The following is a 15,466-nucleotide window of genomic DNA, read 5'->3' on the forward strand; positions in this document are numbered from 1 at the left end:
ACAGTGATAAATTCAATTTTATTCTCGTCACAATTACCATGTGCTAGTTACAGACACTGAATTATTTGTATTTGTTGTATTTGTTATGCAGACACACACTCTGAACACACATGAATTGTGTTTTCATTTCCATCATGGTGAGGATATGTCACACTGGCGATATAAGGATGACACCAACTCTACAAATAGCTCTGCTATTGCAAATGTTCAATATGACGTGGGTTACAATTAATCTTGTGCTTGTGTTTCTGAGTCCCCTTTAATTCATTTCCAGTTGTCTGCCTGTTAAGTCTGTTTAAATTGTCACATAATTATGTTATCATTAAATTGTCCTCTTCTTTGATTGACCCCTGTGTTAGGACGTTGATGATAATTAACCTATCATCATCATCATCATCATCATTTGTACATGATAATTCAAATGAAAATGCGCCATCTCTAACGGTAGGGACACATAGACGCGAATTTGGCCAAGCGAAGCCAACTTCGCCATTCATTCCTATGAGAGAGGCGAAGGCAAGCGAAAGCAAGCGAACAGGAGCAAAGCGAAGCAAAATTATTAAAGAAAGTTTAATGTTATGCAAATGAGGAGCGAATTCACCTGCCGTGGCCCAATCAAATCAACAACATAACTGTTCCATTCCATTTGATTCGCTGCAACGACCTGATGACGGTTGAATTTCGCCTCTCTTCGCTTCGCCTCCTACGTGTCCCTACCGTAATCAGCCAGAGTGTTAAGCCAGGCTCAAACTACACGACTAGCGATTGTGTGTCCGATTTTGGCGTCGGGGTGCATCGCGCACTAGAGGAGAACCGCAACTGTCAATCTTGTCGCTACTCGCAGCCACCGAGACAATGCCCGACGTTCTATTTCCAGTCGCAAATATCAAACACTGTTTGATTTCTACGATTTGCGATCGGCGACTCTTTGAGCTGCCAAAGTTCTATCTTAGAACGTCGCTCACGACGAGGAAATCTTTCCCGACAATCGCTTGCGATGGTCCTGGGGGGTAACGTTCCAGCAATTGTCGTAAGGGGGGTTTTCAGCCGAGAATCGGCGCGATAGTCGTGTAGTTTGAGCCAGGCTTTAGTCTCTGGAGGGGGGTGGTAGTCTCTGGTGGGGGGTGGTGGTAATGAAGGAGATCTACAGGCAGTACATAGATACAGATATATATCATATCAGCATGAGGGAGACTCAAATAGACACCTTATAAGACAGCTGTGCAAAATCAATATGTTTCATTGCTATAAATTAATCGTTTCACAAAGCACATCTTCACAACGGTATCTCCTTCCCCCTGTCCGTCCTGCCACACTACGAGAGACAAGCAAGCAGCAACATTTTCCAGCACAGCATTTTAATAAAATTGCATCTGTTCCTACTGCATATACAGGGCAGGCGGATGCTGAACATGTCTTGATTTCTTGTTTCCAATCAAATAAGGTACGGTAAATAGAAACCCTAATCTAAATTCCACTCTGCCTGGGAAAACAAACTAAGAGGTCTGAGAAAAGCACTCCATTCTACAGGGCCATGAAATCCCCCGAGTCAGCCATTGATTTCAAAAGGCTTTTTTTGCTGAGAATCTTGACTACAGAATAGAGGAGATGACAAGAGGAGGATTAGGCGGTAAAGCATGCGGCTAATGGTATCCAAATAGCAGAGCTATGCTGTGCATGTGTACTGAGAGAGAGAGAGAGAGAGAGAGAGAGAGAGAGAGAGAGAGAGAGAGAGAGAGAGAGAAAAGAGAGGGAGAAAAGCGGGAGATGGAGAGCTGATGGGAACAAAGAAAAAAGATGCTTTTATTTCATTTTTTTTTTTGAAGGATTTGTTTTTTGGTGGAAGTCTGCCATTAGAGGGGGTGAGGGATGAGGGCAGAGATGTGTATTATGCAACATCACACTCCCTCCTCGTCCTCACAAGTGGCGGAAAAGCACCTAAGCTCTTCCACTTACAACATGACTAATCTAGTCCAAACTAGTCCTTGGCATCCAGCGATGTCTCACCCTGGCTACTTAAGTGTCACATGAAGCACTTTGTAAAAGACTGCAGATTGCTTTCGCTTTTGTTTGCTGAGGATGCTCCATGCAGCACGAGGACTATATGTGATCATGCGCTCATTGTGTATTGTGTCAGTACATGCTGTTAAGGATGTGAGGGACACCGTACAAAGTGTATCCTCTCTAAGCCTTGTGTGTGAAAACAAATGTCAAAACAGCCGTTTAAGCCTATGTGTGCGTTGCAGCATTAAATGCATCCATGTGCCGTTAGGACAAAGTAGATCAATAGATCTCTTCCCTAAATGCATTGGGGAAGCAGGTACACATACCCATGTCTGTCCTTAAATGTGACCTGTGCGGACCAGAGCATGAGACATTAGGGTTTTAATAAACACCACCAGCTCTCTGTGGAGCTGCCTGCCAAAGACAATGCTGAATGATCCTCCTCATTCAATGCAGATCCCTAACCACTGACATAGACAGGCAAGCAGGACACCAACAAACACCAACCTAGCAAGAACACTTTCATTTAGTTATAGATGTATGAAGTTCATTATGTCTGACTGTTACAGTAAAACGTAGATTTTTCTTATACTTCAGATATGTAAAAGTTTTATCTTCTACCTGACATGTTTTGACGGTATACAGCTGGTAGCTTCCATCTTGGAAGATGGAAGCTATACCATCGAAACATGTTCGATAAAAGATAAAAACTAGTACATGTCTGAAATATAAGGCAAACCTACATTTTAGCGAACACACTATTTCATGCGCTGCATAATAATCCTGAAATAAGATGTATTAGAATTAGTTAATATCAGGGTGATGAGGGACTGGAAATTATTTAAGGGATAATTGACGACACGGTGTGCGTATAACAGGAAAAATAATGCACACCTAGGTGGTGATGCGGCCACGACGCGACGCAGACACCTCGGTGTGCATTATTTTTCCTGTTATACGCACACCGTGAAGTCAATTATCCCGCTTATACCACGGTTGCCACACTGTCTGAAATTTATTTGAGGAATTATTTTGATGCTTTAATGGCTAAAACAAAGGTTTTCTGTGAGTTTTCCTATAACTACTTCCTTCCGCCACAAGAAGGTTCTTTTCATAACTTTCTGGCGAACTGCCGTTGTTAATTCTAAATTGAAGGTTGCTATGGCCAAGACACCGTTGTTAGTTCTATCGCATTCGGTTGTCAAGTCAAGAGCCAGTCGTTAATTCTATCGCATTTGGTTGTCAAGTCAGTCGCCCCAATGTTCTACCCGTCCGATATAGGCGCGTCTGACTTGCCCACATGATTATGCTACAGTTGGCATGATTCCTACAAATTTACAGATCTCAATAGATTAAAAAAATACCCCGCGTATCTTGGCGACATTCTAAATGCCTCGCCTCGCCATTAACTTGATCAAAACAGGCACCTCGTCAATCTGCTCTCCTCCCATAGGAAACTCCCCTTGATTTATTTTCCACTGCGTTCCCATAGTTAGGCCTATTGATCCGAAAATATCCCATACTTTTCACAAGTTACGCTACTCTCTCAACTGATAAACGCTACAACCACAGGAAACATCTCTTCTCGTGTGGAAGGAACGCCCACGTGAAACGGGCGTCCCTTACTTTGCACAGGGAATCTATCTATCTATCTCTCTCTATCTCTCTCTCTCTCTCTCTATCACAAAGTTGACAGAGTGATGGTCAGTTGGGAGAAATAAACATGTTTGAAATTTGATTAGGCCTACTAAGATTAGCTCCAATTCACTGTAGCCTACATTGCTGGTGTTTCCAGACGCGCGATGCGACATGTGTCAATTCAGCGCGTAATGCTTGCAACTTTTTTGTGTGTAATTTATGAACGTGCGTGCCTTGGCGCATTGATACACTGGAGTTATGCGGTCAGAAAAGTGACCTAATAGTGGGACTACTTCAGGTGTGCATATATAGACAGTTAATCAACACCCAATTTAGCGCGTCACAATGAAAGATTCCAGACTGCCGTGGTATAAATTTTATTACACGGGTGGGAGACGTGACGCCTTGTTTTTTCGTAACATTGGTTAAAAACCTACAAAACTGTTATTTTCCTTTAAAAAACAAATGTCAATGAAAGAAGATGTGGTACATTATGTTTCATATTAGTCTTAGATGAGAAGAAACATTTTTGTTAAGATTTATGTAAAGGTTTATATGTCAAATTTCCTGCGGTGTGACTGTAACATTAATGAAACAATATATAATAATATATATATAAATTAACCAACAACATTTTGAATAATGTATGAAGCATTTGGCATGATTGCATAAATCTTAACTTTAGATTAAGATATGTGAATGTGGAAGAAACTCAAGAAAGTAATATTAACTACAAGTTCAATTTCGTAACACAAATTGCGTCCTGTGGGGTGACATGTATGTCAATGTTTGTGAATGGGCAGCTGCAAGGCCAACTACAAGGGTCTTAAAGACTGGCTCCTAACCAGTCAGTACCTCAGTTATTGGAGAGTGCTGTGGAAGTTTAAGGTGACTCTTAACCTCTTAATATGTCTTCATATTGCAATCTTTCTGTCACGCAATGCTTTGGTTCATTTTATGGTGTCCTGTGGTGTGACTGCTCTTATAGGAGGAAAAAAAAGTTTTTTTTATTAATGAAAACACATATTAAGATTAAACACAATATCATTATCAAGTTAGCATGAGCTCAGATGTCAGTCATGTATACAAAAGGATTAAAATGGCCATAATGCAGTGAATTCCCTGTGGTGTGACTCCATTTTCCTGCGGTGTGACATGCCTATGCTATGTGTTGATGCAGGACACATTTTCCCAAAAATGGCAAAAATAAGGTGAAATTCCACAGACCACTAAGTGCTTTATTTTTTTCTATTTTTTTCCAATTTTTATCCATAATTTTTTTCAGGAATTTGAAAAACTTTTTTTTTTTTTTGCGTTACGCCCTTAAACGTCAACCACCCACACACATCTTTCATTACTTCTTTTTACATTTTTAATGCATTAAAAACGTAGCCTACTGGAATTAAAACTGGCACCGCTTTCTTCTCACACATCAAAAATGACAAACTGGCAAAACACAATGTCAGTTTGCACAAACAAATGATGCTTTGAAATTGAGCGAGACACTCCCTTCATTAGGGGTGCTACAATACTCATCTAATGTTGCTCTCAAAAACGTCACATTTCTTTGCAGCTCATTTGTGAAGAATTGATCACTGACATTGAGTCAAGAGCTTAACTTTGAGCTTGTACATTTCTGTTGGCTTTGTGACACGTCATATTATTATGCTGAAAGTAATCATTAGCGGTGATGCATGTAGTCAGCAGTAATATCCAAGATGATGAGGTGGTATCAGTATGTCCAAAGTGTGCCAAGAAGTCACTATCTACAGTAGACACCACTGCCGCCAGCATGGAGTGTGAACTTAAGGCAGGGTGGGAATGTGGATTCATGCTGATGGCACCAAACATCCCAAACAAGCTATCCCTCCATCCCTGCACCTCAGCAGAAATCCACATAAATTAGAGGTAATTTCCCTAAAAGAAGAGTCCCGTAGCTTCATTTCCCTTGCAAAGCACAGACCCTTTTCAGCTCTGTTAGAACGTGTGCAACTTGTACAAGTTAACGAATGAAGTGACTAAGCCTATTTTCTAGAATAGTTTTTTGCCCAGCTTGTGCCAACCGCTCTTGGACGACTGGAGACATCTCGCCAGCTTTTCTATTGTTGTAACCCAATTACCTTCATGCACATGGATATTTCTGTGTTTCTGGGAAGATGGAATCATTACAATGCACATCCCTGATTTTGAGCCAGCAGCAAGCAGGGGAGGAAAAAAAGCTAAGAGCTTCCAAATATCTATGGTAAAAAGGTGTAGTGGAATGGAAAAAAATAATTAAGAATGGAAAAAATGGAATGGAATTCACATAATATATGAATAATATTTTGTCTACCCTTCAATCAAGGCATGCGCATCCAACAAGTTGCTGCTCAGAACATATTTTATTTGCTCCACTTTCAGTAAGCACTTAAACAACTGTTGTGCAAACTGTTGAAAAGCCCAGGAGATCAGTAGCTAATGAGGTAGTCAAACCAGTCGATATTTACACCACCTCAATAGCGCTGCAATCGCACTGTACCCCATTCTGATGGTTCATGTGAAGATTTATTGAATTTCAGGGCTTGTTGCAGCATGATGCCACACGATTGGCTGATTAGTGCTACTGCTGTCACACGATTGGCTGATTAAATAATTGTGTTCAAAAACAGGTGTACATGTCTGGCTAATGTTCTCAGACAGTCACTATGCGCTGTATAAGGTGGATACCTGTAGATTCTAGATTGTTTAATTGCCCCCTGAGGGGCTTTGCTTTCACACACTACAAGAGACCTTCAACAAAACATGACATATGAATACGAGAAAGACATCACCACCAATAGCAATGTGAATGTACATGAGATATTACTGTATGTATTCACACATATTTATACAGTACACGTACATATTTAAAAGTCACTGGGGAAATTCGACCCAAACAAATAATCCTAAATGGTTCACTTCAAAAGTGGACCAGGGGGGCGAAGCCCTTTCAACAACTCGACTTGTGAAAAGAAAATCAAAGGAGCTCACCGCCGGCTGGGCCTCGCTCCTTCCAGTCTCCAGCCATGAGGGCAACGCCGGGGGGCGACAGGGACGACACCCTGCTGAGATGAGCAGGCACCACCGGGCCCAGAAACCCCTCCCAGGTGGAGCGCACTCCTGAGAGAGAGACAGAGACAGAGAGACAGAGACGGGGACAGAGAGAAGGGAGAAGGGAAAGAGAGAGAGTAAGAGAGAGAAGCAGACAGAGGAAGAAAGAGGGAAAGAGGATAAGGCCTTCTGTCGACATAAAAGTCAGAGTGCCACATCAAACGCAGGGCCCCTCGCTGCCTGGCACCCAGGGGATCTCCTGCTGACTGGCCACCGCAGGGGCTGCCATCTCTCCACAGGGGGCTGTCCATCTGCAGGCCTGCACTTAATACAATGTGGGTTCTCATTCATGACTCCTGGCATAGCAATGTGGAGCACAGGTAGAAAAATATTTGACCAAAGAAACTGTGTGTGTTTGTAGGTGACTGAATGTAAGGTAAGGCAAGGTAAGTGTAACTGAGAGTTAATGCACAGTGTGCCACTCAGGGCTCAAACCCGCTTCCTCCTAGTCAACGTTCCAATTTGGGTATCAGAGTCACAGCACAATACCGCTGAGCTAAAGGACCAGTCTAATTGCTCAATGTTATTGTGTGAGGCTTCGGGAGGGAGGTTAACTAACGTTCCACGCCACACTCTGCTAGTTGGCCTCCATTACACAAGGTAAGTTTGTTTGTATAGCGCTTTTCATACACAGAGGCAGCTCAATGTACTTCACACAAAAAAAACATTAAAAACATACATGTAGATGATGACATAAATATAAACTGAAAGCATTAATACATGAACGTGAGTTAAAATGACAGAAAAATTTACTAAAGCCTGTACGGTAAAAACTTTGAACAAACAACATGACACAATTACGGTTTATTGTTGTACATCTATCATATTCTACTGCAGTGGTTCCCAACCTTTTTCTTAAGGGACCCATGTTTTTACTATTGTAAGCTTTGGTGACCCAACCACGCGAGCGCCCGCACGAGACGGAGTCACAAGATGCCCTCCGTTTCCTGCGTAAACTTATTTTAGTTATTTTATTCCTCAATTCGTCTTTGGTCAAATATAGAATAAATGTTTAATGTAGCACTTACAATTTGTTGCGTTTATGCATTTATTAGTTAAATGCTTTGTCTTTTATTCAACATGGGCTATATATATTTAAAACGAAACCCCTTAAAATCAAGAGGGCTCCGCGACCCCCTGTGGATCTTTGGCGACCCATAAGGGGGGTCCCGACCCATAGGTTGGGAACCACTGTTCTACTGTACCAGGTGAATATTGTGCTTCATCCCATCTGTCTGCAGTCTTATGAAGTGAGATATTGATTTACTGATGCACTCTATGCTCTTCTGATGCTCTACTAGAAGTGTTTGTAGTCCACCACTCAATACAACAAATGATAGAAAACACAGCGGAGACTATTGAAAACCAGCGTTTGCAGACAGACTTATTTTGTACACAAAATAATTTGCAATTCACAACGGCCTGTGAAGATGTGGTTAAAATTATGATACCATTTTTCAGCAATAACTATTCTCCAGATTGCCAATTACACACACAAAATGGCACACAGTGTTCATTGCAGTTAAAAATGTTAAAAATGGGCTAAGTGCATGTTAATTCATAGTCCTCGACACTTTCTGGTCTCTATATATTAAAAAAAATGTCCATGAATACTAATTATACTGTTGTGAAAATATGGCATCATGGAAAAGCCAAAAACCTCAATCGCTCAAAACATCCTAATGTACGCATATGACATGCTTTCCAACACAATGACATACAGTGTGAATCATTGCACATTGTTCTCCAAATCTCTCCCGTTAGTTCAGCAAGTGTGTCAGGTAATGGGCCAAATCAAGTGCATCTCTATTCAGGTGCAGCCACAGCAGCATGATAACAAGCCAATCAATGGGAGAGTGTCGCCCCAAACAGCACTGTGCGAAATAAAGCACTGCAATCGTCAACAAGATCTGAAGCTAATTTGCCTGCATGCATGCAAATGTTCCAAGATTTATTTTCATTTCAGGGTATCTGAGTGATAAGTGTGGTTTATTTGCAAAGGTTAATTGCATTTTAAGTTAGCTGTGGGTGCTAATTTGCCTGACCACTGCTTGGAGTCTCTGCACCCTGAATACCTGAATACGATGAATACCTTCACTCACCAGTTTGAATAGTCAGGAAAAAAGTGTAGTAGTCGCCACGGCAAATACAAAAGTCCTTAAAAACCTTTAAAAGTGCTTTAGAACTGTCAATCAGGTGCCAGTCAAAAGTCAATATTCAGGCTATTCTGTAAATATTTATGTAAACAATTAGGGCCTACTTAAACACTAATTTACAAGCTCTGTCATTCAATTGGTAGGCCTAAGTAACTCCTACTTTGCTACCATAGCTGAGTGTTTAAAACAGTATGATTTATATTCTACCATGAGAACTAAGCCCATATTTTAGAAAATGACAACGTTCCTTCATATCATTAAATAGCCCCTGAGCAAGGGTATCCTAACAAACACACAACTAATCAGTGGATAGGTTGAATACTGAGCTCACCTGTGGCAGTGCACAGGCAGAAGCAATAGGCTACATAGCAAAGCTTTTTCGGCAGATTTGCCACCATTCTTTATTATAAATTAAATCTAAACTAATACTAAAAGGCCAGCTAAACTTGACCGAAAAAACAACAGCAAATGTTACATTTTGCCGAAACAGAGAGCACAACTTTGATGAGGGTAGTGTCTGCAAATGACACAATATTTTGGTTTATCAACTCCCTTTACTCTGAAATCGATTGTTAGCATAATGGAAGTTCATGCTCATCATGTTCACTACATCTGTTTGTATTTTGTCTGAAAAAAAAATCATCTTTTGCAGCATGCACAAGGGTTGCTTCCCTCTTGACATAGTCAAAAGCACAGTGCAAATGGTCGTGTATCTGATTAACCTGATTTCCCCCCTTCCCTAGCAGAGCTCCAACATCTTATAAATATCATTTTCAATTCGAGACGTGCCTCAGAATTGAGTCCTGCCTGCCATCCTAAAAAGAAAAAAATCAGTCTGATCCAACTTACCCCCCTTACCCTACCCTCACCCCCACCAACCCACAAACCCCTCAAAAGTCAGATAAAAAGTGAAGTGATTAAAGTATAAATTTGGGAGTGGAGAAGGGGACGGGGTGGGTGGGTGAGAAGGGTGTTTAAGATAACGAGAAGAGATGAGCAGGAACATTATAAGCGACAGGAGGAGAGGAGAGGAGGAGGAGAGGAGCAGGAGCATTATAAAAGATAGGAGGAGAAGAGGAGAGGAGGGGTGGAAAGATGAGGGGATGCATGGAGGGTGGCAGAGGAGAGAAAACAACAATGTAGTCCTTGGCAAGCAGTGTTAGTCGTGTGATGAGCGGAGGTCTATAACAGGAGCACATATGCCGCCAGTAAGTCTGTGGCAGGGGAAAAGAGAGAGAGAAGAGAGGAGTGAGAGGATGTCAAGCCTTGGCGCTGTGGATTCAGCAAGACCTGTGAGACCTCCACCTGCCAATCATCCTCCCTTCTCCTCAGAAGCTCCGGCTGTGTTTAATGTGCCTGATATAGTCTTCGCTTTGAGATGCCACTTCAAATGCACCACAAAGAAAGTCCTTGTTTTATACATCTGTGAAGTGTATATGCCTACTGGAATGCAAATAAAGTCTCCACATTCTACAAGGTTGAATCCCCACACATATTTTTGTCGCAACAGATGTATGGAGAGGAAATTACAGAATCTACAAACCTATTGGGGGACGATTATGCTGTGGATGTCATTAAAGTGCTGTATCGAAAACAATAACTTAAATCACATTCCAATTAAGTTGACGCACATTCACTGCATGAAAAGAGGAATTTGTGGATGAGTTTTGCACCTTAAATTGCCTCATACCTCAAGCCACAGCATTTGCGGCTCCCCCATGCCCCCCTCCCATCCCCTTCTTAGAAGAGCCTTTAATATGTAAATGCCAGTGATCAGGTCGGGAGCTGCCCCAGTCAATTTCAAGTGGGGTGGGGTGGGGTGAGGTCAGGTGGGTGGGAGGGAGTGGGGGGTCGGCAGGCCTGTTTCTAGGATTTTGGGGTCCCTAGGCAACGGGATTGTTGGGGGCCCTAGGGCATTTTTTGGCCTTTTACTAAAATGTGTGTCTGTGTGTGTGTAGGCTATGTTTTTTCACGCTGCCCAGTGGTGTTTTTCAGAATCACTAACCATTAAACCAAACAAAACAAAATCGCCGACACGGTGGGAAAACTGCGCAAACCTCGTCACTAGTCAAAAGTGCATGAAAGCGCTTTACCGTTGCGTTGAGGAGCACGCTTTGAATTCAAAATGCGTCGCACCATGCACTAGCGTGCGATACGTACGCTAAAGCATGATGACAGCCTGCCCAAACTTAACTTGTCGGCAATGAAATGTTTCCTAGTTGTACATTTGTGACCTGAGTGCTGTGTACATCACTGCATATATAGTATATTGTTTGCAGGGTATGTGTGTAGTTGCATGGTTCTTGTCAAAGTGTGTGTACATTGTTTGGTGTGATATTAAAAGCGTTTTAAAAAAAATCATTTTCATTTCATTTTCATTTTATCAATAAATTCACATCATGCATGCTAAAGCCCCATCACAGTGCAGCCTATAATGATGTGAATATAATGATGTGAATATACAAAGTAAAATCAACCTAGGTATATTATTAATAATAATTTTTGCATAATTATACGGACCTACTGTATACGGTCTGCATAAATTAATCCAACGTGACCAATAGAAGGTCGTAGCTGCTAACCAATAGCGCAGCTCTTTTACTTTGAGTCACGTGTCTTTTTCGTCCAATAAGAGCAAGGCTAGTCCGCGTTCCGGGCTGGCTGTCATTGCCTTTCATGTGGTAATCGTTGGGCCATTAACACCCTGCTGTGAGACCTGTTCGCGGCTCGCGATTCGCTTCCGGGCGAGTTAGGTGTCATCAAAATTGTTAGTTTTGATTCTCTCAAGCGCTCAAAATCAGACGAAAGTTAGGCAAGTCCGTGGACGATTAGGGACGAGTTCATTGTCACAAATCCCCCTTTGCGTGCTGTGATTGTTCACCTCTCTGCTGAGAAAATGGCTGCCTGCTTGTGCAGCAGTGTATTTTTGCAGTTATTCATGCAAGTGTTTCCCAGCACAGTGTGATTTGCAGGAAATGAAAACATTAATGAACCCAATTATGTCTTGTTAATGGCATTAGTGAGTACACAGCTCGTCACTGAAATGTGCACAAGAAGAGGAAGCCTTCAATTTGTTGCAAATGACTGTTTTGGAGGGGAGCTTATCTGTAAGAAAAAAAATGCGACGCTCATTTGACAAAATCCAAGATGATTAAAAGCAGAATTTCCATATGGTTCACATTTAAAGTGTCTATTGTTGTGCACAAACACATCTTCAAGTGAAATGAGAACATTTCAAACATCAGCTTCGAGATGAGACGACTCCTTCTTCAAATAAGGTAACATATATTCTAATCAGCATAGAGGGAACAACAGACGAGCCACAGAGATGTAGGCTGTTGGACTCAGGCGGTGTATGGCAAGCAGACACAGGAACAGGAACACAGTGCCATGTCGGGACCAGACCTGATCCAGAATCAGTCCCTAGCAGAGTTAAGTCCCCTTTTGCATTCCAAAGAAAGCAGTGAGGTGGTGATGCAATCATTTAATCAGGAGGTTGTGGATGCATGACAATCTACGTACACCCTGCCTACACCTACGGGGAAGGAGAAGGAGAAGGAGAAGGAGAAGGAGGCAGAGATGCCAAGCATTATCCCCCATGTGCAGATTTTATAACATTAATGAAACATTCACCATATTTATGTATTTTTTGCTTTAAAGCAAAAGCAAAATGCAACCGAATTGTCCCATATGAAAAAGTCTTATTAAAAACGCATATGGATTATATCTGTTCCATAAGAATATTATAAGGGTCATACAAGGCACAAACCCACATATACAAATCTAACTATTTTTTTATTCATTTTCAGTCATATATGCCATACACGATTTATGTTACTATGGGCTTATATATTTTGTATAAGTAAAAAGATTGGAAAATAGTGCTGTCAGTCATATATGCCATACACGATTTATGTTACTATGGGCTTATATATTTCGTATAAGTAAAAAGATTGGAAAATAGTGCTGTCAGTCATATATGCCATACACGATTTATGTTACTATGGGCTTATATATTTCGTATAAGTAAAAAGATTGGAAAATAGTGCTGTCAGTCATATATGCCATACACGATTTATGTTACTATGGGCTTATATATTTCGTATAAGTAAAAAGATTGGAAAATAGTGCTGTTTTTGGATGAATGCCAATCAGATGTGTGCTGTATTTGTGCCATGTTGTTGTATATGTTACAGTAGGCCCTGTGTATGCCATATTTAAAGGTGCACCATGCAATATTTGTTGTAGCTTATTTCCAGCTAGGGTGACCACCTGCTATTAAGTCCAAGGGGGGACAAGGGGTATGCTTCGGAGGGACAATGTGGGACAGACACCCCCCCCCACACACACACACACACACACACACACATACACACATTTGTCTTTAGGCAATATAGGCCTATATATAATCAAAGTGACAGTCAAGAAAGACAAATAAAAAATCATGAGTGAAGTTCTTCGTCAGGTTGTTTTTTTTCCGGGAAGCTTATTTAGACTGTCTAGGCCTGTACAAATATTACATTTAAAGTCTCATGCTTCATATGACAAATGTGCAGAATTCATATAAATATTGGTGTCAGAAACTGTTTAAGAAATGTACAAATTAAATCAGGTTTGCATATAATTAAATGTATAAACTTTATAAAATGTATATACGAATATTACATTTCAAGTTGTAAACTTCATATAAACTTAATATAGGAAGTCTGTAAAATCCAACTACGGAACATGTACGGAACATACGTGTGATGGAGTGACCATCACTAGGGTTGTGGGTGTGTTCTGACTAACATGCCAACGAGCCTGGCTCTTTGGTGTAGCGGTCAGAGCCCCGGTTTACTACCCCAGAAGGTCTGGGTTCAAGTCCCAGCTGGGCAACTCTACTCCCCTTCGCTATAAATGGTGTCAGAAGTGGGATGGTACCGTGAGGCCATCGGAAGCGTACTCATGGTGTGTGAGCCGTAATTCCATGTGAGGGACCCCCAGGATTGGTTACCCCCGTGTGAGGGACCTCAGTGATAGGTGAAGCATTGATGATGGGGCACATTGGATGGGAGAAGCATGATGGGCAGTTGCGTGAGGGACACCATGAGTGTGTGAAGCGCACGCGTGCGCTTCCCGAAGGGGAAGGCAATGTGATGGAGTGACCATCACTAGGGTTGTGGGTGTGTTCAGACTAACATGCCAACGAGCCTGGCTCTTTGGTGTAGCGGTCAGAGTCCCACACGTAAATTGAATAAGACTTCAATATGATTTTAACATAAAACATGCATTATTTCTATAGGAATATAGTAGTTTTCTCATATGTTTTAGTCAATATAATATAGTATTATGCATTGTTGGCATGTCAAACTCTTATAAGAATTTATACTGCATGCAGTCATGTTATATGGCATGCGTATAAGTTCCATATAGTATTTCTTTTCGAAAAGGGGCCATAATCAACTATCATGATAGACATATATTAGAAAAAGTATAAGTGACTCTTGCAAATCTGGCACATTTTTTCTATACGATTTCATGTAAGGAACATGCATGTTTGCAGTATATGAATCATATAATTCTTTTTCATATGGGGTGTTTTTGTGTCTTGCTCTGAGGCTGCCAATTTTATTTGCATGAAATTGAGAAAATAAATATGGCCTGGGCCTCAGAACAGTTTAACCTTCTCAAATGTATAAGACAGAATAAGGATAACGGAGTGCAAAAAATAAGCTTATTGTGCCTGAAAAAGAAGTGCAATTTTTTGCAATCAAACTTCTGCATGTGTGAATGGTGTGAATATAAATCAGCACAAAGTAGTGCAACTGATGCTAAACTTTTTGTGTGAGCATGCCTGGGTGAATGTGTGTGTGTGTGTGTGTGTGTGTGTGTGTGTGTGTGTGTGTGTGTGTGTGAGTGAGTGAGTGAGTGAGTGAGTGAGTGAGTGAGTGAGTGAGTGAGTGAGTGAGTGAGTGAGTGAGTGAGTGAGTGAGTGAGTGAGTGAGTGAGTGAGAGAGAGAGAGAGAGAAAGAGAGAGAAAGAGAGAGAGAGAGAGACGAGAGAGAGAGAGAGAGAAGAGAGAGAGAGAGAGAGAGAGAGAGAGATAGAGAAAGAGAGATAGAGAGAGAGAGACCCACACACACACACACACACACACACACACACACACACACAGGGCTGATGGAAAGAGTATGTGAAAGGATATTTGTGTTTATGTGGATGGATATTTACATGTGTGTGCATGCATGTGCACTTCACTAAGTGATTGAGAGGCTGTGGAAGTTTCTCCTGACTACCGGTACTTTAGCTGTCTATTATAAAGTGGGCTCAGGGGTTATTCTCATTTAGCAACATTCCTCCCAGTGGCTGGGGCCCAGGATGGTTACATTAGACCATGGCGGTGGGTAATGACGCATGACAATTGCACCATTAAATAAACGAACGAGTCCTTAGCAGCCAGATGCGGATCCGGACTGCTCCAGGAAAACTTGGGAGCTTGTTTAGCCCTCCACTCGAACCCTGTGCAGCGTATCCAATAATGTTTAATGATAACTCAC

The 15,466-nt window shown here is 41.5% G+C and overlaps 1 protein-coding gene across 1 annotated transcript in view; it reads right to left on the reverse strand.

Annotated features, from left to right (window-relative positions):
- The window catches only part of LOC134466994 (transcription elongation regulator 1-like protein), a 205,130-nt gene that overhangs the window by 36,439 nt on the left and 153,225 nt on the right, over positions 1-15,466 (reverse strand). The window contains exon 6 of the mRNA XM_063220924.1: positions 6,652-6,780. Within this exon, the coding sequence (XP_063076994.1) occupies positions 6,652-6,780 (129 nt within the window). The remainder of the gene's footprint in view (positions 1-6,651; positions 6,781-15,466) is intronic.

This window comes from Engraulis encrasicolus, chromosome 17 (assembly GCF_034702125.1).
Source record: "Engraulis encrasicolus isolate BLACKSEA-1 chromosome 17, IST_EnEncr_1.0, whole genome shotgun sequence".
NCBI classification, from domain to species: domain Eukaryota; kingdom Metazoa; phylum Chordata; class Actinopteri; order Clupeiformes; family Engraulidae; genus Engraulis; species Engraulis encrasicolus.